This window comes from Ursus arctos, unplaced genomic scaffold (assembly GCF_023065955.2).
Source record: "Ursus arctos isolate Adak ecotype North America unplaced genomic scaffold, UrsArc2.0 scaffold_11, whole genome shotgun sequence".
NCBI lineage: Eukaryota > Metazoa > Chordata > Mammalia > Carnivora > Ursidae > Ursus > Ursus arctos.
In genome coordinates, this window is record NW_026622775.1 from 58,884,220 (window position 1) to 58,911,038 (window position 26,819).

Below are 26,819 nucleotides of genomic sequence, written 5' to 3' on the forward strand. Positions count from 1 at the left end.
AATTTCATTTCTGTGTTTCTAATAGGTTATGTTGACATATCTTAGAAAGGAAAGTAATGATAATGTATTTAACTTTCTATTGTGGCAATTCTCACTTAGGCAAAATCTCTCATAAGATGTATATAGTCAATTTCTGCCTACTGTCTAAGTATTCTCGAAGACCACATGAACCAAAAAAAAAAAAAAAAAAAAAAAAGATTAAAGCCTGAGAATGTAAGGAATTGTCCAGGCCTTGTCCCTACATCTTACCCTCATTTGTCACCATCCCCTAGTCCTGCAGGAGAGACGAATGAGTGTAATACGGCCACCTTTTTTCATGAGAAATAAATGCCTGTGCCAACAAATCAGTACCTCCCAGATAAGATGATAATATAAGAAGGCTTTTTGTCAGGGTGCCTCGGTGGCACAGTCAGTTAAACATCAGACTCTTGGTTTTGGCTCAGGTCATGATCTCAGGGTCGTGAGATCGAGCCCACACCCCCCTACACATTGGGCTCCCTGCTCAGTGGGATAACTGCTAGAGATTCTCTCCCTCTCCCTCTACCCCTCCCACTCAGTCTCTCTCTCTAAAATAAATAAATTTTTAAAGAAAAAAAAAAGGAAGTCTTCTTTGCCTTGACACTTGCTTATTTTTGACCAATAAAAGCTGACATTCGATTATAAACAGGACTATCTACATTCTCTGCCCTCCCATTGCCCACCGCTTCATCTGTCATATATTACTTCCAAATTTTACGCTTTAAAATGCTGAAATAATCAAAGGAAATAATCTCTCAAATAACTACATTCACTATATTTAATTTAAAATGTCAGAGGAGATGGGGGGGAAAGAAAAGGTTATTAGAGTGGACCAACTCCTATTAAAAAATCCCCAAATCCTGGTAACAACATCAGCTGTCTTCACCAGGAATTTATTTAACACAGGCTCACTGCAGTAACTTCACAAGCCAAATAGCATACAGGATAATATCTCTTAACGAGTAAATAAAGAAATAGCACACTCCAAATCAATGACAGATTAACCACATTATTGTTCTAGGCAAGGGGAGATGAAAGCAATAAAGTCCTAATTTCATTGAGGTGTACCTTTATGGGAGACATGGCTTAGCCAACCTTGGGCTGACATCCAGCGGGCGGTGCAAAAGTAAAAGTCCCCTGTTACTAGAGCTCATTGCTGGGGAACGAGGGTGCCAGTGTTGATGGACAAGAAGATCTTCCAGGAGCTGCTGCAGGGTTTTCGCCACTGCTGGTAAAAGAGTCAGCTTTACTGTGGCAGGAGCTAACTGCCCCCAAGGTCTTAGGAGAGCTATTTTTAGATGAGTGAACAATTGCCTTGCCTCAACCAAACTCTCAGTCAAAAGGCTGTCTTGCCATAGTTGCTTCTTCCTATACTTTTATTCACAAGGCCCCAGTGGGGCCCCTCGGCAGCTGAACTCCTGAGCTCTTCTCAGTGAGAACAGATGAGATGATGACATCCTGACACCATTTACTGCATTCCTATATCAAAACAAATTTATCTCTAAAGCAATCTTGCTTTGTCTTTGTCATAAACAAGTGGACTAAAACAACTTCATTTAAGTCATAAACAGGGGATCTGAAATCGTATCAGACCAATACAAGACAGGTCCCAAGGTGACACTGTAGGACGAGTATGCGCAATGGGAGATATTATGGTGTCCAGTTTTGGATACTATTATGTCCCACATGTATTATCCTAGAATGACTGAGTTTCAGCATTTGAAAAGACTTTCTAACTTATAAAATGGCAGCCAACAAACTATGGCCCTTTGCCTGTTTTATTGAAATATAGCTAGCTGTGCTAGAGTTGATTTTGCAAGAGAAACCATATGACCTGAAAAGCCCCAAGTATTTACTATGACATCTACAGACAAGGTTTGCGGGTCTATAGATAGTATATTGATTAAACATACGGGCACTAGTGTTAGACTACTAGGATTCAAATTTCCATTCTGCAGGTGGTCAGTTATATGGTTTTGGGCAAGTTACATAGTCTGGACTGCCACTTCCCCACCTATATAATTGGGGGGAAAAGTAAAATCTGTCATTGAGTTCTGAGCGTTAAATGAAAAAGGGCACAGTACACACTCATAAATGACAGCTCTTATTATTAAAATTACCTTAAAATATCAGCTAGGTCAGCTGTCCACTCAAAGTTACATTCTTGTCTCCAAAGTGTCACGTACTACAGATTTCAACACAATTAGTGATGCAAGAAACCCATATTATCTTTAATCATTCTATCAGAAAGTTTTTCCACTGAGTTGAAATCTGTCTTTTTATAGCTCTATCCTATTAATCCGATCTCCTTGACGTTCTACAGAACATCTCGTCCAAATACTAGGATCTTCAAATATTTGAAAAGGGTTTCTCTGGATCTTATCAAGATTTCATAACTCCAGTTCTTTTTTCTACTTCTCCTAAAACACAGTTTGCATCCCTTTCTCACTTTGTTAATTCTTTTTAGAAGGGAGCATATAGTATTTACCCAGAAATTAGCATAAGACTTCAGACAGATAGATTCAGACCCTTACTCCTCACATTCTCCATATCATGCTGGTAATGTGTATTTTATGCTACCCAGTCTTTTTCCACCCCATCCTGTTCTGGAAGGGTTGGCATTTTTAGATACAAAGACTTTATGTTTACCCTTTTTATGTTTAATCTAATATAGCTCTCTCAAGATCTTTCCAGATGCTGTTATTATTGTTTAGAATATTCACTGCCCATACCAGCTTCATATCATTTATGCAGAATTCTGATGTCTTGATTCAAAAGATCAATAAATATCCCATTAAGTTGAAATTGATACCATGAGTAGTCCTGAACTCATTCAGAGCAACTGAGTATTGCTTTAGTAATTGAATTGCCTTCTCCTTGGAGTTCTATCACTCTAATCTCTATTTACTGGTCTCACTCGGGATGTCATTTCTCATAGTGGAAGAAGTTGAAAGCAAATGTAAGTTAAGACATAAGTTTTCTTTCTTTCTTTCTTTCTTTCTTTCTTTCTTTCTTTCTTTCTTTCTTTCTTTCTTTCTTTCTTTCTTTCTTTCAATATTACACTTTAAAACAAGCTGTATATCTGTATTAGTCAGGGTTCTCCAGAGAAACAACCAACGACATATGTATATATTAAGTGAGAGAGATTTGTTTTCACATGGCTGAGGAGGCTTGGTAAGTCCAAAATCTGCAGAGAAGGCTGGCAGACTGAAGACCCAGGGAAGAGGAGCAGTTCAAGTCCATGGGCAATCAGCTGGCAGAATTCCTTCTTGCTAGGGGGAAGTCAGTCTTTGTTCCAGTAATGTCTTCAACTGATTGCATGGGGTCCACCCACATTACAGAGGATGTAATGCTTTACCTAAAGCCCAATTTAAATATTAACCGCATCCAAAAAAACACCTCCATAGAAACATCCAGAATAATGTCTGACCAAATATCTGGGCACTGCAGTGCCGCCAAGTGATATATAAACTAACCTTTATAGTATCTAACTCTTTTTAAACTTTCTCTTGAAATGACAATAACTAAAAATCTAGTATATAGGAAGCCTGGATTTTGTTTCCATAGTTTTTCCTTTGACGGCTAAGTACTCTGTTATATAAAATCATGATTAAGCATGTGTCTAAGTGGTAAGTCATGATTACAAAATAAGCAATTCATTTTTGTTACCATATACAAGTACAACATTTTAACACATACCTTGAGTTTAATATTTCCTGAGTCCACATCAATAACCAAATATTTTCTGTACCTAAGAAAAGATCAAGGGTAGGAGAAATTAGAAAGCAACAATGATTTTTAAGGTGAGCTCTATTGGAAGTTTCAGAATCTAGATGTCACTTCAAGTATGGATATGTCTGCATTCCTTAATTCATTCACCTATTTTTAAAATTCCATTTTTTATATTTTAAATTTTGAATTTTGACATTTAAATTCCAATGCTATTTCTTCAAATGATTTCACGAGATTATCAAAACAAATAACAATATAAATAAGAAGCCGTCTAAGCATTAAATGTCAGTGCCAAGCAATATTTGTGAACAAATTTTACTAGAATAAAAAAATGCCAACGTGCTGTCCATGGAAATTAGACTTTACTGAACTAGTATTTTGGTTCTATACTGTTATGAATCTAGGTTTTGGAAATGTGAGGGTTTTTTCTTGGTTAACCTTTTACGATAAATAGAAATTTTTAATTTAGAGACCTCGAGTGATTCTAAGATTTTTTTATGAATCTTACTAATGATTCCTCTTTTTTTAAGTCTGAAGTGTACAGTTCTCTTTCGTTATACTTTTAAATTTCCTTTCTTTAGGTTTGGATGTGTGGAGGAGAAATGTTTGATGTCCCATGTTCTAGAGTTGGTCATATCTACAGGAAGTACGTCCCTTATAAAGTTCCATCTGGGACCAGCTTGGCAAGAGTGAGTAATGGGATCAGAATAAGTTGGGCTTGATATGGCTTCCTGTAGGCAGACTAAGCAGCCTTGTACATGGTATGATTTGTGACGCAGATGGAGAGACACAGTCTGATAGAAACAATTGACCAAAATAAAAACTCCACCACTTGCCATTCCATTTGACAGGCTTTAGTATATAAACCGTTTCTGTGTTCCATTCCTTAGGAAAGTATTAACTACTACTGCTAATTCTTGTTTTTAATTGTTTCAAAGCACTTTCACATACATCATATTTAATCTTTACTTATACCTTCTGAGATTGATATTCTTATCCTTATTTTGTAGATGAAACCTGGGCCTTAGCAAGGTGGCTTGTTCATGCTCAAATGAAAGATAAATAGCAGAGGAGGGGTTTAAGCCCAGGTCTTCAGAATGGATGTCCAGTACTCCCCCTGGTTCCCTTCTGCTATGGAGTATAACAGAATACATAAAAAGTAGGGTGGAGAAAGGGTATATACAAGATGGGGAGAAGCGGTTGTCCAGATTCTGCCTTCTCATTTGCATCTAGGGCCAGCGCTGCCTAAAATTTTACCCCATCCTCAAAACCCCAAATTTGGCCAGTTGCAAGATGTTTTTTCAGATACTGTTTCGAATAAAACCTTTCTCATAGGCTAAAAGAAACAATGCTTTCTTCTGCATTTTAGAACATTTTCATACATCTTTGGGAGAAAGTCACGATACCTTCTTGAAATACTCCTGACGATGTCTGTGTTTTCCATGTGACTGTCTCTGGAGCTGGGTTAGTTGTATTCACCACAGTATGGACCCGCCACTGCAGAGGTGCAAAATCTAGGGGGGAAAAGGTGGTTTTGCCACATCCCTTCACACAGCGTTCCCCTAGGAATCTAGTCTTGAATTATTCAGTTTGGTTCTTTTACTAGTAAGGCTGCAATATATAACTATTTGAGTCTTTTATATTAAGCTCACAGGCTTCTTTAAAATATAAACTAGTTCATCGGGTTTCATTAGAATATCAATCCCACAAAGGCAGAGTGTTTCTCTGTTTTATTTGCTACTGCCTTCCCAACACCTAGAACAAGGCAGTCAACACATATTTGTTGCAAGGATTAATTAATCAGGAAAAACTAAGACTAGAAAATGCTACCGGTTTGTCTTACTAAAACTTGACCATTTCAGGGAAGTATAAAAAAAAATTTCTAGTGAGTCTTTTTGAGGTAAAAGGATTCTTTCTTATTTCCCTTTCTGAGATTGTCAACACTGTCCATTCCTTAAGCCACCTCCATAATCTTTTTTATAACAGTTTGAGTTAATAGTCATGAAGTTAGTTCACATACACCTTGAAGGGAAATGGTCATATAATTATGTCCTCTTCAAAAGATTAATAACATACTCTATTGAGTAGCTGTAAAAATATGCTTTGAAAAAAATCAGAAAATCATAAAGCAATTAAAGAGCTGCGTCTTGCACAAGGACATATGATTTAATTTTGTCATAAGACTTAACACATAGGAATCTCCAAGCTCATTCAGGAAAACAACAAGAATTCACTGGAAGGTCCAGTTTCGAGCACCTAAAACAAATCAGCCATGAGGATATCATAAATCATAGCAAGTTAAACTACCCCAAAGATAATGATGTTGTCATTTGTGCCTTTCACCCACTCAAACACGCCCAGTTTGTGCCCCACTCTGAATCATCCATTTGCCAAATGGATGGAGGGTGTGCTTGGTTTAGTGTCAAAATTAGTGCGTACAAACTGGAAGGGAAAGTTGTGCTGGTCCAGAGGGTGTATTTTCAAAAAAGTAAAACTGTTCTTATATTTTCAAGAAAGAAATTAAGTACTTTTTCAAGGACTGTCAAATATAGGAAAAGTAGGCTGGCACATAAAATTCCCAGCAAAAAGTGTGTGTTCATTCAAATGAAAAAAAAAAGTCCATAATTCTGAATTTTAATCTTTTCCACTTAAATTTTACTTGAAGGCTCATTTTTAGTTTTTTTCTAAACTGCTAGGGCAAACAGAAAGTCATAAATATTGAAGCTCTACTGTCAGTCTGAGGAATGTTTTATGATGTTTTAAATAGAAAAAATATATTAAAATGAACAACAATTCTGATTTTTGTGCGAGAGGCTCAACTACCTGCTACCATCTACATCATTACTAAATCATCAGAAATGATGAGAGACTTTAAAGGTGCTTCGGAGGCAGGGCCATGTCTGTTCAATAGGTAGTTAATCTCTCCAGCCTCATTGGGAAATGTAGAAGGTGGAGATTTTTAGCTCCAAAGGTTTGTTTTCATATTTTACAAAGCTCACTTAACTTTTCAAAAACGTGCACCTTTTATTTATGTGCCTATGTAAAATGAGGATTCCAGCCAACTTCCAAACACACACACACACACACACACACACACACACAGCACACACACAATTGTGTGAATAGCCTGCAGTTCTCTAAACAGCACACCAATGTGTATTGCAGAAACAAATTCAAATAATTAGTACCTTCTGTTTACCTAGCATTACAGTCTGGCTGCAAGAGACAAGATAGCCATATATGAAACCATCAAAGGATAATACAGGACAACAAGTAATTATTCAGATGTATTCTAAAGATATGTACAGGTAGAGGGAGGAGGGGGGGAGGGGTGCCATAGCTGTTGAAAGAGGACCTTCAAGGATACCTCAATTAAATGAACAAATTTAACAGAATAGTGGTTCCCAAACTCAGGACCAGTGACCCAGAGCCAGTTCCTGCACCAGTTTTCACTCAGCCTCAGGAAACAGAAAAATAAGAATCACAAAGCTACATATACTCAATTTAATAATATCTTTTTATGCCGCAATTGGAGACTTTTTTCTTTTTTATGACAGAATACAAGATAGATTTTTATTAATGCCCTTATTTGGCAAAAAGAAAAATCAGCATCCCTCTGTCTGTTCCCAGAAAATGCAAAAATCCAGGATATAGTTACCTTCAATTCCCCTTCATCTGGGAATCAGAGTATTCATTCATCATGAATAAAATTAGATATTTTGCTGAGTCAGTTCCTGGTCCAATGTTTGTACACTGGGCATTGTTGTGGTATCTTTTCACCAGGAACAAACTGCCGGTCCCTGACAGAAGGGATGCTAGCCCCTATTGTTGCAGGGAGACTAGACAGTCCCCAGGGCTGTAGTGACAGTTGTCCCTTCCTGGAGATGACACTGTCCTCATCACAGAAGAGTAAGCAGCTCCCCAGCTAAAGGCCCACCGAGCCTCCGCACAGCGGAAGTGGCTGAGTGGCAGGAGGGTGGAAGACTCCAAGGAGACCCTTCATCCTGACCGGTCGTGAGGTGAACCATGCACTCTGCTGAAGGAGCAGCCATATTGGCACCTCCCAGACTTCTCTGTGAAGGCTAATGTGTTTGGGGATAGTCAAAGCCATTGGACCTGAGATCAGTGACTCTGTGAGCAGGACATGACAGAGGGGCAGAGCCGTCACCCCATGGATAAACACACTAGCTGACTGTAGCACAAGGGTAGTCCCACGGATGCAACTTTACCCAAAGGAGTTTCCCCAGGAGGATCCCAAGCCAGTGGAGGGCAGCCCTGCAGACTGGAGGGGGAGAGGGAGGTGGCTATTCTGGAGGCTCACAGAGCTGTCCTCCCTTGCTCCAAAGGAGCATGGGACACAAAATTGGAAGCGACCCTCACTTTAAGTTTGCAAGGGATGTGACAGAATGCAAATCAGGGGATTATAGACTTCTGCGGTTTGCCACTGACGTAGTAGTAATAGTATTTTCTTTCCTAAAATTTCACCTTGCATTTTGTGGCAACCATCATCCAAGTTGCAAAATAAAACTATAAAACAAAAGAAGTCAAACCCCATAAGAATCCGATTGCACAGGATGGCCTATAGAACTTCAAAATGTAACTCACATTAGAAGGGATAAGGTTAAATGTCAAGTGAACAGAGCTGGGATGGTGAATTGAGACCTGTCTGCCCAACTCTTAACCCTCCTACCATACTGCCCCTCATAGGGAGGCTTGGAATAAACAGGGGCAGCTGGAGAAAAACGGCAGGGGCTCCAGCCTGAGCTCCTACCTGTAGGAAGGAGCAAGCACAGACAGTGAGAAAGGATTGTGTTGTTTGGGACCTATGGAGCTAAAACAGGAATGTACATTGGAGACAGAGCTGGAGGACCCCACGTGCAGAGCAGGGTGTATTTTTCTTATAGTTTGTGGGGAGGTACTCATAGTTTTTGTTTTTTGTTTTTTTTTTTTTAAAGATTTTATTTATTTATTCGACAGAGATAGAGACAGCCAGTGAGAGAGGGAACACAGCAGGGGGAGTGGGAGAGGAAGAAGCAGGCTCCCAGCGGAGGAGCCTGATGTGGGGCTCGATCCCATAACGCCAGGATCACGCCCTGAGCCGAAGGCAGACGCTTAACGACTGCGCCACCCAGGCGCCCCTGAATAGGAAATGCCAGGATAAAAATAGAAAGGGTAAAAACAGGTCAACCAGCAAGTAAATATTCAGTGGGAGAAAGAGTAAGGAAAAGAACATTTCGAATGTAAGAAGCATTTGTAAAGAAAATTTCCTAAAAGGTTTTTATTGATTTGCCACACTGTGCAGTGACAGAGAGGTCAAATATGGCTACAAGGTTTTCATCATGGCTTCTAAGAAAAAATCATCAGTACCAAAATGGGTATGTGAGAAAGGGGAAGGGGGAAAAATGCTCAGATTTGTCCTAGATAAGGAGGGTGGGACCGGACTGCCTTACAGGAGTTCAGGGAGAGCCAGAACTCTGGAGACTTGTAGAGCCTTCCCATCTAGGATTCTGAGGACCCACAAAAATCAGATTTTCTATATCAATAAATGTTCATTTCTGAAAAAAAAAAAAAGTATTTATCATGCCAGGCACTGTGCTAGACCCTGGAAGTATCATGATGGACAAGATAAACATAAACTTTAACTTCTTTTTATTTTTAAGATTTTATGTGTTTATTTGAGGGAGGGAGAGAAAGTGAGCGTGCGTGCACATGCTGAGCAGGGAGCCTGATATGGGGCTCGATCCCAAGACCCTGGGATCTTGACCTGAGTTGAAGGCAGGCACTTAATCAACTGAGCCACCCAGGCACCTCAAACTTTAACCTCTCATAACTAATGGTCCTGTTTGTGACAATCAGGTGGTATCCACACAGTCCAGCAATCTATACATAACAATCCGAACACCATGAGGGTGAGCAAAGGGTTAAATAAACATAACTAAACTCGCTATGGAATGAGATCTGTAATGTATATACTTACTTATAAACTAGTTTGTAAAGATTATGTTATCGTTGTGATTATGACTTTACGGAAGAGGAAGTATATCTCATATATCACATCTAGCATTATTTAGCACATAACGATATATGTTCTATATTAATAGATAATGTTTAATGATCCTGTAGGCTACACTGTGATCTACATCCAAGTTACAAATGTTTTTCACTTCATGTATTTACTTTGGGTTTCTCGGCAGAATGCAATGAGCTTTGAAGTTGTCCTATGGTTATTATACTTCATGGGCATGAAGGTTAAACCTGAGGTCTGAGGGAGGATGGTGGTTTTTGCCTCTGTTGGCTATGAAGTGACCTCTTAACCTATTGCCCAAGTTATCATTCTTCCAGTGTCATATCCCTGGTGACATCCAGTTCTGCTGACTCCATAGATCATCTCAGACTGTTGACATTGGTCCGGGTGGAGAGAAGTACAGAGGAGGAGGAGCAGGGGAGGAGTGTTTCAGTGTCAAAGTCAGACCACCCCAAGTCAATTAGTGAGTGCCCCCTCATCATTCTCCCTGGTGTCGGCTCTCCCTGTCTGAAGCAGCTTAAACAGAAGAACACAAGATCTGACGTGTGCAGCCCTCCCTCGTTTGTGTCAGAGAAATACAGCAGTTGAGGAAAAGCTTTAGCAAGACCAAAAATGACTACTTTGATATCGGAAAATAAAATCACCAACAAGGCTACAAAGTATGGTGATGAATGGGAAATCTGCTCCCACAAATTGACCTTTCTCCCCGATGATGGTAAATCAGTTTACCCTCATAAAACTGCCCAGCAAATAGGAGCTGTAGCATGACAACCTTAGCCATCAACAGCAGCCAGCACGTCTTTCTGTTGCTCTTAAAACTATAGAGTTCAGGTGCATTATCTGAAACTATCATTGAGTTCAGGGACACGGCGGCCTACCACGGGCTTTCTCCCAAAAAGCAGGAAAATGATGAATTCTTCCCAAAAGACTCAGCCTGCATAAATGGCTAGGACTTCTGTGCAGAAGCAATTCCTCTGAAAACAATAACTATCTCTAATTCTTCCTTACAATATAACAAAAAAGGCAATAAGGCTGTCTGATACTTAGGGCCAGAAATAAAGATGATTCACATACTGCAATCATGTGTTTGCTTCTCTCCCTTCTTGGCCACATTTTAGAATATAATATCCTCTCTTTAGATGGGGCCTTTTATTTAAGAAATCCAAACATCTTCCATAAATAATATTTTCTTATTCTTCATGAGAGTCTCCCTAAAGAAAACAACCATAAGTTTATTACGTGCTGATAATGTTTCAATAAATCATTAAGATAGGATGAATCCACTGCATGTTATGAGGATAAGGGTCATCTCTAGAGCCTCAACAGAGGCTCAGGCTGGAGAAATTTTTCAATAAATATTTTTCGATTGCCTACCATTGAGATGCATAGAGCATGCTATATGTCCTAAGCCAATAGCATTGGGCCATCCCTTTGTAATGGAATGTCACACCACCCAAGGACATCGCCCCACGCTGGAGATTAGTGTCTGACACACAACACTAGTAGAACACTCATACTCACCTTTAGCGATGGCCCTTTTTTGAACACTGGACATTTTATGCTTGTTTTGCCTAAAAGGAAAACAAGGCAAAGTAAAACTACTCTGTCTGCCAAGGACCTAGAGAGAGGAGTTGGGAAAACAGGAAACAAAAACTTATGTCCCAGTGCTTGACCCTCCCTTGTTCCCTTAACTCCTAAACCAGTGGCATCAGAATTTTTTTAAGTATTCACATATGTTTTTGTCTGTTTAAGAAATAACAACAGAATCACACATTGTCATTAACATTTTTAAACAATATGGAGGTAAAACATGGAATTTGCATACCAACCATAGAGACGCTAAACAGAGAGTCAAGTATCATGAAAACAACATGCGAGGCAAAAACAACTACATTATTTTAAAACTCAGCAATTTTCCACAAAGCTTCTCAAAATGAACTTTTAGTTTGCTTTCCTTCCGATTCGTTTGCTCTACATATTACCCCCAAACTTCCACAGATGCTATCATCCTCCCAACGTTGAAGCATTCTGCTCAGTTTCATTGTTTCAAGTATTCCTCAGTGCTTTCCCAAGTTCAGCTCAGCTATGACTTGTGAATCAAGTAGCTAATTCTTTCTAATGTGCAAAACGGGGCTTGGCATTGAGACAAGAAATTATAAGCCATAAGGACAAAATTCAGCATTTCTTGAGCTATCTAGTGAGGACCAATATTTCCCATGTGTTTTTTGTTAAGCCTATTAGAAGACTTTTTTTGGCAGGGGGGAGAGCATGCGTAGGTGGATTGGGGGTCGGGGGGAAAGGGAGAGGGAGAGAAAGAATCTCAAGCAGACTCCATGCTGAGCCCGGAATCTAACGCAGGGCTGGATCTCAGGTCCCCGAGATCAACACCTGAGCCAAAATTAAGAGTCAGATGCTTAACCGACTGAGCTACCCAGGTGTCCCAAGCCTATTGGAAGATTTTATAGAGTAAATGTAATATTTAAGTGGGGATTGTATGCATCTACATGACGATTAGCCATCATGAGTAATCATACTCTTACCTTGTCATTCTTAACAAAATTAAAACAGGAATTATTTTCTCTTTCCTATGGCACCTTTTCCAGTCTGCTTTTGGCTACTCCTTCCCCTACCTAAAGCACCTTGGCACTTTATGTTGTTAGTTAGCATTTATACAGCTTTCTTTTCTCAAAGCACTTGAGAAACTACATGGTGAGCCCATTTGTGGGCTAGGGGGAATTATAATTGCATTTTTATCATTATCCCCATTAGAACCGAACATTTTCCTGCGTTCACAACTCCACTGGAGCCTCGGAAAGGAGAAGGCTTGCTTAGATAAAATAGGTCCCTGCTGCTACAAAATTAAGCTACTGAAATTTAAGCAAATTTAAATATTTTAACATGCCATAATCTCAATAACCAAAAATGTAACTCTTGCAAGAGGGAGCCCGGCTGGCTGCTTTATAATTCCTCCTTTTGGGAGTCCGATGGGATGATGAAGCCACAGGAGCCCCTGAATGGGAAGCACTCATTTTGTGGAATTAGCTTCTTACCGTAAGATGCGTAGATGCACAGTGACACTGTGCTTGAGGCCTGTCCTATTTCATTTCCATTCTGATCACCCTTGTTTCTCATAGTTTATTAGTTCATGGCTAGAATTCCATTGCCAGGGGTACAATGTACAACATGGCGGCCACAGTCAGTATTATTGTAATGAGTATTTGAAAGCTGCCAACAGGGTAAATCTTGAAAGTTCTCATCACTAGGAAAAGAATTGTATGGTGAATGACGATAACTAGACTTACTATGGTGATCACTTTCCTGTGTATACAAATATCGAATCACTATGTTATACACCTGAAACTAGTATATGTCAATTTTATACCAAAAAAAAAAAAATTCCATTTCCACCTTCAATTCCAGCCCAAGTGTGTCTCCTTTTGATGTTACATTTGAAGTTAAGAAAATAGTTCCATTTAATGTTCTATAGACGGAGAAATGGTCAAAACCAATTGGCAGCTCTGTGGTGCCTGGATGTTTTTAGTGTTTTAATTCTGAAAACAGTTTATAAAAATAAAATTTCACAGATTACCTGAACTTTGAACAGATATGATTTCCAACCTAAGGACCCTACATGAGCTATTAAAAACATATAGATTTTGGGGGACCTATTTTGACAGTATGAAAAATAAAACAGGTTCTACTAACAACAAATGGAATGAATACTAGAGCAGCATTTGGTTTAACCACCATTTGCTTGTGGTGGATGTTCACTATTATGGAACAAAACATTCGATACTCTTTGGTCAATGGTTAGAAGTGCTGGTTGTGATATATTTTTTTTTTAAATAGCAATTGTGGCTCAGTCAGTTGAGCATTAGGCTCTTGATTTCGGCTCAGGTCATGATCTCAGGGTCCTGGGATCAACCCCTGCATCAGGCTTGCACTCAGCAGGGAGTCTGCTTGAGATTCTTTCTCTCCCTCTTTCCCTCCCCCTGCTCGCTCACTTGCTCTCTCAAAAATAAGTAATAAAAATAATAAAAAATAAAAAATAGCCATTGTATTAATTATCTACAAATAAGATCATACTGCCTTTTATATTCATGTTGTGATAGCATGAGACACCATTGGCTTGATTGCCAGAAATGAACACCTTTCAGATTATTCTCCAATGTTTCTAGACCTCCCCAAAAGGCTTCCTTCCTCCCACGTGCTTACATACCTATTTGTCACATACAGTACCCACTCTGTCTCACCCATGACTTGCTTCTTCTTTGTGCTCCCACTTGCCTGTTTCTTGCCTCGGAAGCCATTGGAGAAGCCACACCACCTCCACCATTCAGAAGAAGAGCATCAACTCCTAGCTCATAGTGCTGTCTCTGGAAAAACCAACACTTCAGTTCTCAAAGTGCCGGAACTTCTCTGGGTCCCGGATAGACTTAAAATGGTTGTCTATTAGCTGTGGGCCATATGCCCTCCCTTGAACACAAAAAAAGACCTCAGTTTATATTAAGCTTCCTTCAATAATTCCAATAGCTACTGGTTATCTCCACTTTCTCAGAATTTCAAAAAACCAATCATGAAAAATAATTCTGATCCACAATTGCAACCAAATACAGTTTTAAGGGATTAAAAAAAATAAACAAGACAAAATGAAACAGAAACCATTATTGTCTCTTATCATTCCGTGTTTTGCTTCTGAGGCGAGGTCGTAAGGACATGGCAGCTTCCACCTTGATCTCTCGGATGAGTTGAGTTGGGGGAAGCCAGCCACCACATCATGATGACACTCAAGTAGCCCTGGGGAGAGGCCTGTATGAAGGAAAACGGAGTCCCCCTACCAATAGGAAGCACCAATTTATCTAACATGTAAGCCTCCTTGGAAGAAGATCTTTCAGCCCCATTCAAGGCTTAAGATAACTGTTTCCTTAGCCAAAATCTGACTGAAACTCATGAAAATCCAAGCCAGATTGCCCAGCTAAACCACTCCTAACTTCCTGACCCACAGAAACTGTGAAAGCTTTTTAAAATTGTTTATTACTAAGCTGCTCCATTGGAGGGTAATTTGCTGTGTATAGATAGACAACGAATACAGCTCTTTCTGTTTAACAGTTCTTCAACAGCAGCAATCAGTCCAACTTTAAGGGACGTGATTACCTCAGGTGGCCCCCTTGAAGCTTAAACATTAGGTAAGGTTAGGCCTCAAGGATACTATCAACAGGTATCAATAGAGTGAAAGGCAACTCACTGAATGGCAGAAAATATTTGCAAATCATATTTCTGATAAGGGGTTAATATCCAGAATATTTAAAGAACTTCTACAACTCAACAACGACAAACAAACAAGCAACCCCATTTAAGAATGGGCAAAGGACTTGAATAGACATGTTTCCAAAGACGATATACAAATGGCCGATAAGCCATGTGAAAGATGTGGAACATCACTAATCAGTAGGGAAAATACAGAACAAACCCACTTGATGAGATACCATTTCACACTCATTAAGATGGCTATTATTGAAAAACAAAAACAGAAACGGAAAACAATGAATGCTGGAAAGGATGTATAGAAATTAGAATGCTTGTACATGGCAGAAATGTTAAATGTTGCAGCCACGGTGGAAAACAGTAGGGAGGTTCCTCAAAAAATTAAAAATATAATTATCATATGATCCAGGGATTCCACTTCCGAGTACATACACAAAAGAACTGAAAGCAAGGACTCAGATATTTGTACACACATGTTCATAGTAATGGTCAAAACATAGAAACAACCTAAATTTGCTTAATAATAAATGGACAAGCAAAATGTGGTATATATATATATATATATATATATATATATATATACACAATGGATTATTATTCAGTCATATAAAAAGGAAGAAAAGTCTGACATATACTACCAAATGGATAAATCTTAAAGATATATGCTAACTGAAATATTCCAGTCATAAAATAACAAATACTGCATGATTCCTCTTATATGAAATATCTTACACAGTCAAATTCATGTGAAACAGAAAATAGAATGGTGGTTGCTAGAGATTGAGGAAAAAGGAAATGAGGAATTATTGTTTACTAGGTATAGAGTTTCAGTTTAGGAAGATGACAAAAGTTATGGAAATGGATGGTGGTACTGGTTGCATAACCATGTGAATGTTTTTTGGTTTTGTGGGGGAAAATTAAGGTATCACATTTGTTTGTAAAAATACTCATCAGAAGTAGCTAGAACATTCATTCAAACTGTATTTCACATAATTTATGCTAAAGAGTGAGCATCTTTTTCCGTGCCTTGGCAAATTGTAACATTCCTTTTTTAAGTTTGGGTCACTTTCCAATATTTTATCCTTTATGCTTTCAGTGTTGTGAAATATCTACCATAGTTCCTGTGATGTGAAGTTTTTTATGGTATCACTTTCTCTGGGACTTCTTTATCCTTTCATCACAAGTATTTTCCTCGTTTATGACAAAAAAAAAAAAATACACTCTTACTAAATTCCCTGGCTGTATACATAGAGTCTCTCAAATGGCAGCCATATTAACATTTCTATGGCCAGTCATTTCTCCTAGAAATTCTATTTGAATTTCGTTTTCAGCATTATCACTTTTTGCTTTTTTGCTCCTCTTTCATCTTTGTTAGCCAAGTATCTCATTTTGATTATCCATTTTTGTAAAATGTCATGTCATGTCTATCTATAGGATACAAGGATGAAACACAACTATGTTTCTGGCTATGTGTGAACTGAATAGCAGATGTGAACTGTGTGTGAACTGAATAACAGATGTGCAATGATCAATCACCAGCAGATTTTGAAAGAAGTGATGTAATTGGTCATTGAGCATAATATGCACATTTATTATTTACGTAGTGATTTGTGAGTATGAAGAGCTAACAGCAACATGGGTTCCTTATACAATTACTCACATTTAACATACCATGGCAACTGAAATCTGAACTGTGTTGCTGGGAGCATGTGAATGTTTTTAGTGTCACCAAACTGCACATTTAAAAGTGGTCAAAAGGCAATATTTATGTTATACATATTTTACCACAATAAAGAATGGAAGCAAGTTGATTCTAAAATTTATCTAGAAAATGCAAAGGACCTAAGATACTTTGATAAAGAACAAAGTTGGAGGACTTACATTACCTGATTTCAAGATATTAAAAAGCTACAGTAATCATGACAGTAGTATTGACAACAAAAGGATTAATGAAAGCAAATAGAGTTGAAATAAATTCTTGCATATGGTCAAATATTTCTAGAAAAAAAACAAAGATGAAAAATTGTGAGGTTGGGCAAATATGACACTTTAGGCACTTACACCTAGAAGAAAATATTGGTAAATTAGACTGCACTGACATTAAGATCTCCTGCTCTTCAAAAGGCACTGTAAAGAGAATGAAAAGACAAGATACAGACTGTGAAGAGAATGAAAAGACAAGATACAGAAAATATTTACAAATCACATTTCTTTCTAATATAGTTTGAAATCAGGACGCATGATACCTTTAGCATTATTCTTCTTTCTCAAGATCGCTTTGGCTATTCAGGGTCTTACAGACAAACTTTAGAATTGTTCTATTTCTATGAAATATGCCATTGGAATTTTGATAGGGATTGCATTGAGTCTATATATTGCTTTAGATAGTATGGACATTTTAACAATATTAATTCTTCCAATTCCACAAGTATTACTATATCTTTCCATTTATTTGTGTCTTCTTCAATTTATTTCATTAATGTCTTGTGGTTGTCAACATACAGATTTTTCAACTCCTTAGTTAAATTTATTCCTAAACATTTTATTCTTTTCGATTCAGTTGTAAATGGGACTCAGTTTCTCTTTCAACAGATTGTTATTAGTTATAGAAATGCAACACATTTTTGTGTATTGATTTTGTATCCTGAAGCCTAACTGAATTCATTTATTGGTTCTAACAGTTTTTTGATGAAGTCTTTATAGTTTTCTTGATATAATATCAAGTCACTTGCAAATAGCAACAGTTTTACTTCTTCCTTTCCAATTTGAATGACTTTATTCATTTTTCTAGCCTAATTACTCTGGCTAGTATTTCCAATACTATGTTGCATAAAAGTGGCAAGAGTGGGCATCCATGCCTTGTTCCTGATCTTAGAAGAAAAGCTTTCAGTTTTTATCACTGACTATGATGTTACCTGTGGGTTTGTTATATACGGGCTTTATTATGTTGAGGTAAGTTCCCTCCATACCTGCTTTGTTGAGAGTTTTTATCATAAATGAATGTTGAATTTTGTCAAATGCCTTTTCTGCATCTATTGAGATGATCATATACTTTTTAGCTTTCATTTTGTTGATGTAGTATATCACATTGACTGATTTGTGGGTGTTGAACCATTCTTGCATCCCTGGAATAAATTCCACTCAACCATGGTGTATGATTGCTTTCATGTATTGTTGAATTTGTCTTGCTAATATTTTATTGAGGATTTTTGCATCTATGTTCATTGAGGATATTGGCCTCCTTGTAGCATCCTTTTCTGGGTTTGGTATCAGACTTTACTGCCCTCATAAAATGAGTTTGGAAGAGTTTCCTCCTCTTCTATTTTTTGGAAGTGTTTGAGATTTGGTATTAATTCTTCTTTGAATAGAATTCACCCGTGAAGCTGTCTGATCTTGTACTTTTTTGGGAGGTTTTTGATTACTGATTGAATCACCTTACTAGTAATCAGTCTGTTCAGATTTTCTATTTCATCATCATTTGGTCTTGGTAGGTTGTATCCATCTATCCATTCCTTCTAGGCTGTCCAGTTTGTTGGCACACTGTTGCTCAGAGTAGTCTCTTATAATCCATTGTATTTTTGTGGTATCAGTTGTAACTTCTTTTTATTTTTGTTTTTATTCATTTGAGTCCTCTTTTTTTTCTTGGCGTGTCTAAATCAAGGTTTGTCAATTTTGTTTATCTTTTCAAAAAAAAACAGCTCTTAGTTTCATTGATCTCTGTACTCTCTTTTTAGTTTCTATTTCATTTATTTTTCTCTAGATTTGACTATTTCCTTACTTCTACTAACTTTATACTTTGTTCTTCTTTTTCTAGTTCCTTGGGGTGTGGAGTTAGGTTGGTTATTTGATACTTTTCTTGTTTCTTGAGGAAGGCATTTATTGCTATTAACTTACCTTTTAGAACTGCTTTTGCTGCATTCCATAAATTTTGGTATGTTACATTTCCAATTTTGTCTGTCTTAAGAATTTTTTTTATTTTGCTCTTGATTTCTTTGACCCATTGGGTGTTCAGTAACATGTTGTTTAATCTCCAGATATTTGCAGACTTTCCAGTTTCCTCTATATGATTAATTTTTAGCTTTATACAACTGCAGGCAGAGAAAGTGCTTGATATGATTTCAATCCTCTAAATTTATTAAGACTTGTTTTGGGGCTTAACATATGATCTATCTCAGAAGATGTTCCATGTACACTAGAAAATGTGTATTTTGCTACTTCTGGATGGAACGTTCTGTACATATCTAGTAAATCTAAGATGTCATTTAAGGCTGATGTTTCCTTATTAATTTTCTTTCTGGGTTATCTATCTATTGATTTAAGTGGAATATTAAGCTCCCCAACTATTATTGTATTGCTATCTATTTCTCCCTGTAGGTCTGTTAATATTTACTTTATATACTTAGGTGCTCTTATATTGGATGTATAAATATTTACAAATGTCATAGTCTCTTGTTGGACTGATCCCTTTATCATTATATAACATCCTTCTTTGTCTCTTATTACAGTTATTGTAATAGGACAAAATCTCTTTTATCTAATGTAAGAATAGCTATTCTAGCTTCCTTTTGGTTTTCATTTCCATGGAATATCTTTTTCCATCTCTTCCCTTTCAGTCTGTATATGTCCTATATCACAAGTCAGTCTCTTGTAGGCAGCATATAGATGGGTCTGGTTTTTTGTTTTTTGTTTTGTTTTGTTTTATCCATTCAGCCACTCTATGTTTTTTGACTAAAGAATTTAGTCCATTTACATTTAAAGTAGTTATTGATAGGTATGTACTTATTACCATTTTGTTAATTGTTTTTTGGCTGCTTTTGTATTTCCTTTCTGTTCCTTCTTCTCCTGCTCTCTTCTTTGTGGTTTGATGACTTTCTTTAGTAGTATGCTTATATTCCTTTCTCTTTGCCTTTTCTGCACTTACTATAGGTTTTTGCTTTGTGGCTACCATGAGGCTTTCATATAACAACTTATGTCTATAACAGTCTATTTTAAGTTAATAACACTTAAGTTTGATGCCATTCTAAAGCTCAACATTTTTACTCTCCCCCACCATACTTTGTTTTTAATGTCACATTTTACATCTTTTTTATCTTGTGTATCCCTTAACTAACTATTATAATCATAGTTATCTTTACTATTTTTGTTTTTTAACCATTATACTACTTTATAAGTGAATAATCCTCTACCTTTACTATATATTTACATTTCTAGTGACATTTGTTCTTTCATATGTGTTCTTGTCACTAAAAAGTCCCTTTTCTTTTCAGCATAAAGAAGTCCCTTTAAGATTTCTGTAAGGACAGTTTAGTGATAAACTTCTTTAGCTTTTGCTTGTCTATAAACTCCTTATTTCTCCTTCAATTCCGAATGATAATTTTGCCAGGTAAAGTATTCTTAGCTGAAACTATTTTTTCTTTTAGCACTTTGAGTATATCATGCCATTTTCTTCTGACCTGCAAAGTTTCTGCTGAGAGAAGGAAATGAAAATTCAAAAAGATATATACACCCCCATGTTAATTTCAGCATTATTTATAATAGCCAAGATATGGAAGTAACTTAAGTGTCCGTTGATGGATGATTGTGGTATAAATACACAATGGGATATCAGTCAGCCCTAAAAAAAGAATGAAGTCTTGCCATTTGCAACAACATAGATGGACCTCAAGGGCATTACGCTAAGTGAAATAAGTCAGATAGAGAAAGACAAATACCATCTGATTTCTTATACATGTGGAATTTAAAAAAAAAAAAAGCTCATAGATACAGAGAACAGATAGATGATTGCCAGAGGTAAGGGATGAGGGGTGGGAGGAATGGGTAAACTTTTTTTTTAGTTTAAATAAATTTTTATCACATTTCTAACAAAAGACTGGTATCCAGAATATATAAAGAGTTCTCAAGCTTGCATAATAAGAAAACAAGCAACCCAATTTTTTTAAATGGGCAAAAGATTTAAATAGATAGTTCACCAAAAAAGATATACAGATGGTAAATAAGTGCAGGAAAGATGCTTCACATTATTAGGCATTAAGGAAATGTAAATTAAAACCATACTTTTATAATGGCAAAAATAAAAAGAGTGACCATATTGAGTGTTGAAGTTATGGCGTAACTGGAATGCTCACACAATGCTAATGGGAATGTAAAATGGAACAAGCACTTTGGAAAATAGTTTAGCAGTTTCACTAAAAGTTAGACTACTTACCATATGACCCAGACTTTCCACTTCAAAATATTTTCCCGATAGAAATTAAAGCAAATGTCCACACAAACACTATTCAATGCAGCTTTACTTGTAATATCCCAAAGCTGGAAAAAATCCAAATGTTTATCACTAGGTAAATGGAGAAACGAACTGAAGTATAGCCACAGCCTGCAATATAAGAAACAAAAATGCTTGCAACTACGTGGAGGAACTTAATTATTATGCTTAGTTTTAAAAGCCAGACAAAAAACACTTATTTTATGATTCTATTTATTTAAAATTCTAGAAAATATAAATAAATAAGTAAATGAATAAATAAATAATTCTAGAAAATACAAACTAAATCATGGTAGCAGAAAGTCGGTCAGTGTACAGCACCAAGAGTGAGCCCCAGTGTAAACTGTGGGCTTTGGGTGATGGCGTGTCCATGTAGGTTCATCAGTTATAATAAATGGACCACTTGGGTAGGAGATGTTGATAACCGGAGAAGCTATGCGTTTGTGGGGGCAGGGAGTAAATGGGAAATCTCTGAACCTACCCCTTAATTTTGCTGTGATCCTAGAGCTGCTCTAAAAAAATTAGGTCTTAATAATTTAAAAAAGCAAATAAACAGATCAGGAGTTGCCGGGGGATGAATGCAGAGGCGCTTAAGAAAGGAAACAGAGAGAGGGTTTCAAAGACGCATATGGAAACATTTGGGGGTGATGCGTGTGTTCATTATCTCGATGATGATGATGGTTTCACCCATGTATACATATACGAAAATGTGCCAAACTGAACACTTTAAACACCAGCAGTTTACTGTGTATCAATTATTCCTCAATAAAGCTGTTTGTAAGATTAGGTTTATGTGCATTTTTTAATAAGATATGTGGTTAAATAATTTGGGGAGTTGTTCTTGGTCCTATATCTAAAGGCTACATTAAATGTTATCAGAAAAGCTACCATCAGTCTCTAAAATATCCGACTAAAAAATAGAATAGAGATATAGTTAAATTATCTCAAAAAAGCTCAGAGCAGGTAACCAGGTACCAACAGCTCACGTAGCCTTGGGAAGAAGAGGAAACTGCCTGTCAGAGAAGCCTCCTTTTTTAGTACTGGGTTAGCCATCCTGTCCTTATGCTGAAGAATTCCCACTGACTTCAAAGAAGTCTTTAGATCAGAGAGAAAGCAGTGCTAGGCTGCATAATTGCAGAGAGGTTGAGGCTCTCTTAAAGAGATTCTCTTTTGAGCTGTATCCAGGGTGACATTATCACTTTATCAATGATAAGAGGGCTTTGGGGTGGGACTCCGGAGCCACTAAAGTACTCTTAAGCATGAAAGAGAAGAAAAGAAATGCGTTTAAATCAAGGCAGAATTTTTAAAGTCATGAGATAGTGATGCAATTCCTTGCTGGAGGAGTGTCTGGGACAAACAAGAAACCGTTTCTGGCTGAGACTGGCTTTGCTAGCTACCAGCAGTTGCTGGAGGAAAAGCACCAAAAAAAAAAAAAAAGAGAGAGAGAGAATGAGAGAGACAGCTGAAGAAAGAGAAATCTATTATAAACCCATCATAATACAATAGCTTAATATCGACACAAGCACAGCGTGGGGGTTGGGGTCAGGCCGGTACTCGTGTAAGGATTGCATCCTGCACAAAGAAAAGGAGGCCCACTAGGAGGTGAGGTGGCCCAGATAGTACATGCATGGGACAGCCTCATGGCCAGGCCATCGACTGCCAGATAATCTGCTGAAAAAAAGAATAGGGATTGTATTTTTAGGATAATTAAACAGCAGGGTCTAAAATGTTGCTGGCAAGAAGAAATAATTAGTAGAGAGATTTCTGCAGTGTCATGAATCAGCAGGTATAATGGAACTATCTATTTTCTTCATGTTGCACAATAAAGATGATCAGTCAGAGCTGGAAATCTGCTCTTATAAACTGAGCTAGAATGTGATTTAATGTCCCTGGTAAGATATCAATTCTAAGACCTGATGTTAGAGTTAAGGAAAGATTTAGTGTCGGATAGTGCAAAGAAAACAAGACTTGAATTCTAAAGACCTCTAATATAAGGCTGAATGTGTTAAGTGTGTTAATAAATATTTGGTCAACACTGAGAAAGGAGAGATTAATACCAGTTTGGGTTGAACAGAGGAGCATGTGGTAACACACAAGAAACACCTGAGGCTGACATAAAAAAGAGATGATGCGATCAACGTCTTGTACGTAGAAGGTGCTCAGAGTAACAGCTTTTATTTCATTTATCACTCAAGACTTAGGAAGGTCTGCAGCTTTTAAAAATAGAGAACTAGAGACATCTTCATTTGCTTTCCACACAGAAAAATGAATGTATTGTTCAGCTCCGTAGCCCTCCTTCTCAAACTGTTACATCCACGCTGGATGAGAAACCAGCAGGAGAAAACCTCTTGGATTCACCTTGAGTAGGACCGGGCCCTCTCCCCCGGTCTCCCTTGTCCACACTCAGAGCCTGGCTGGAGCCCAGCCCCGATGCGAAGAGACAGAAGGCCTTCATCTACTTATTTGCAGATTAAGGTTAACAGTAAACCCTAAACTGTCCATCCCAGCCATGCCGAGCCCTCACCTCCAGCTTCCGATCAGCGCTGCTGTTACCTTAAACGATGTGGCTGCTTCCCTACTTGCTTCCCAGAGAGAGGGCCAGTGGGATCCCACCTGCGAGAAACAGAAAAGCAGTGGGATTGGGAAGCATATTTAGATCAACTGTGTGTTATAGCAGGCTTCTCTGCAGAGAGCCTGAAACTTCTCTGGAATCATTTCCACAGAAGCAAACCATTCACTATGTATTGGCAAGAACATCAAGATACGCCAGGTTCTGAACATACAGTCACTTAATGAATTAAAAAAAACCTTCACAGAGCACATGGTACCTGCGTACTATATATATCAGCAGTAAGGTAGCTAGACTCGGCAAATAAAAATACAGGACACCCACTTAAATTTGAATTTTAGATAAATAACTTTCTTAGTATAATTACGGCCCATGTGTTAAAAGATAAACTGGAGCATTTAAAAAATGTCAAGAGCTTATTTGAGCAAAAGTCTATTTGAATTGGGCCATGTCAAACTGGAAGTGGTTAAGGGCAAAGACTTATATAAAGAAAAATACAAAAGCAAAGAAAGGAAATCATTTGAAGGGTTATAGCTTAGGGCCTCATTGTCTGTTTGTGATCGATTGTGCCTAGTGTTTTGATTTCATAACCTTGAGACATTTACAGGCTTGCATTTTGGTTTGCATGGCAGGCCACTATGGCATCAGAGCCACCTCAGTCTAATGGCCTCCTTGTTTAATTCAATTCAATTCAATTCAATTCAATTCAATTCAATTCAACACATGTAATATTAATAATACAAGCATTATGCAACTATTAATTGCACTTACATTTTTAAATTATTTGTTCTTCACCTGAAATTCAACTTTAACTACGTGTCCCACATTTTACCTGGCATCTCTAATTGGGAGGACCAAGAAGAGAGTTTCTGAGTGGGTGAGATCAGACAAATAAGAGGAAGAAGGGCATTGAAGCAGGAGAAACTGTATGGACAAAGCCAGGGAATAACTGCATTCTTTAAGTGGCGATGAGCAGAGCAGATCCCATAGGCAGAGATCTCATGTAGAAGAATGACATTCAAGGGGGCCATTAGACACTCTCTGGAGAATATCTGGAACAGTGGGCTTCCCTTCTGCAACAAAATGTTCAGTGGGGCGTAACTCAAGAGCTAGCTGTCAAATTCCTTTTAGGGGAATCGTCTTTGCCCAGTAAAACACCTGGAAAGGACATTTTGGCTGTGGAAGGGTAGGCCTCAGGGTTTGGCCAGGATAAGCAGGGACAGACAATGAGAGAGCTGAATTACTCTGCGTGAAAAGGGAGAAGAATTGACGACATTCTGGTGCAGTCCTACTAAGGCGACCTAAGGAGAAATTTTGAGGATAGCAGCATAGTAGGGGGTCAAAAGACAGAGAGAGGAAATTTTGGCCAAGGAGAAATTCTCTGCAGCAGTCAAAGAATATGAAAGAAGTCAAATATTCCACCTTACATCATCGGAGGCTCTGTCACCATGCTCCCATCTGCAGTCACAGTCCACACCTTCTTGATGTCCCTGGGGGAGTGTTTGAGAGACGAGGAGAAGCACACAAGCGCCCTGCTCAGTGCTCTGCGTGACCGAGAAGAGAAAGCAAGCCTGTGGCAAGACGTCAATAGGAAGGAAAGGTCCCCCAACAGCAACTCGAAGTGAAGGATGAATGTGTGAACACAAAGCCCTGGGATCCCACACAGATCTTGAGGAAAACAAGAATGCGTAGTTTGTAGTTGAAGCAATTCTACTGAAATCTCCAATAGCAGGCATCCCAGCTAACCCCTGGCTCCGTGTGTGTAAGACAATCTTGATAGATCCAACTTCAGATCCTTGGGGAGTAAATGATTGTACATACGGGTCTTCCAGAGTCCGTTCTTCACTCTTTCTTTTGTCTTGCTAACCATTTTTTGGACCCGTTAGCCTCTTCACCAGTGATCCTTCAACCAGTCCTAGGGAGAGGTGGGCCGACTCAGGCTGATTTCTTTTTCTCTTGGTTACCACCTCCGGCAAGAGATGGGATTGGATGTCTCAGCTGCGTGAAACTGTACACGTGCACACGGCTGTGAACGTTTCCGTGAGAAATGCCGCTTTGCTCCTCTCCCGTGACCTCCACGTATTCGGATGTGTGTAGACATGCTCCCATATAAATACCTCAATGAACTCAAATGTGTGTATGATTACTTCATTTCTTGGAATGGGTGAATCTATTCTACAATCTATAAAAGGCCAGTGAAACTTTTGCAACTGCTTGTAATATTTCCTCAGCTGTGGTTCCAATGTTTTCCCCAAAACTAAGTACTATTACAGTGGCAAATGAACACAGTGTATTGTTACTTCCAGAATAATGACTTCAGAATGATATTATTTGGCCAGTCACCTGCACTGTTTGGGAGTGAGGACTATTCCTTGACTATAATAATCGACTCTTTAGAAAGTTTCCTCCTGGTAGGAAATTCAATTCAGAGAACAGAGCATCTATAATGGAGGATGTCTAATGAGTCATTGGGAACATTCGAGAATGGGCAAGATGTTGTATTTATGTTTAAATGTTTATGTAATGCTCATTGCTGAAGGGAAACTAGCTATTAGAGTTTTTGCAATTATCATGCTGTTTCTCTTTTCCTGTCTCCTGGAAACCTACAAAAAAGGATGATTTGACATTTTCCCTGGAATACATTCATGATCCTGCTGCTTCCTCTAGAGTGTTTGGGAAATCAGCAAACCTAACCTGCAACCAAGTTTACTTCGATTTGAAAAGGACATGATAATGCAAAAGCTGTCAGGCCGGTTCCCACGTAACTATACCGGTTAGCTTCCCTAAAGCTGTTGACAATTTACCAGCGTGCTATCTCCTGCCCCATTTACTTATTGATGGTGCTTATCCTGGCTAACGTTTATCATGACACCTCGAGTCGTTTCCAGCTTAATGCATCTGAACAAATCAGTTCCTCTTTGAATTTTATAATAATTCCTATTCTATTT

The 26,819-nt window shown here is 38.1% G+C and overlaps 1 protein-coding gene across 1 annotated transcript in view; it reads left to right on the forward strand.

Annotated features, from left to right (window-relative positions):
• Window positions 1–26,819, forward strand: part of GALNTL6 (polypeptide N-acetylgalactosaminyltransferase like 6) — a 1,130,868-nt gene that overhangs the window by 1,037,043 nt on the left and 67,006 nt on the right. Inside the window, exon 9 of the mRNA XM_026518852.4 lies at window positions 4,332–4,439. Within this exon, the coding sequence (XP_026374637.1) occupies window positions 4,332–4,439 (108 nt within the window). The remainder of the gene's footprint in view (window positions 1–4,331; window positions 4,440–26,819) is intronic.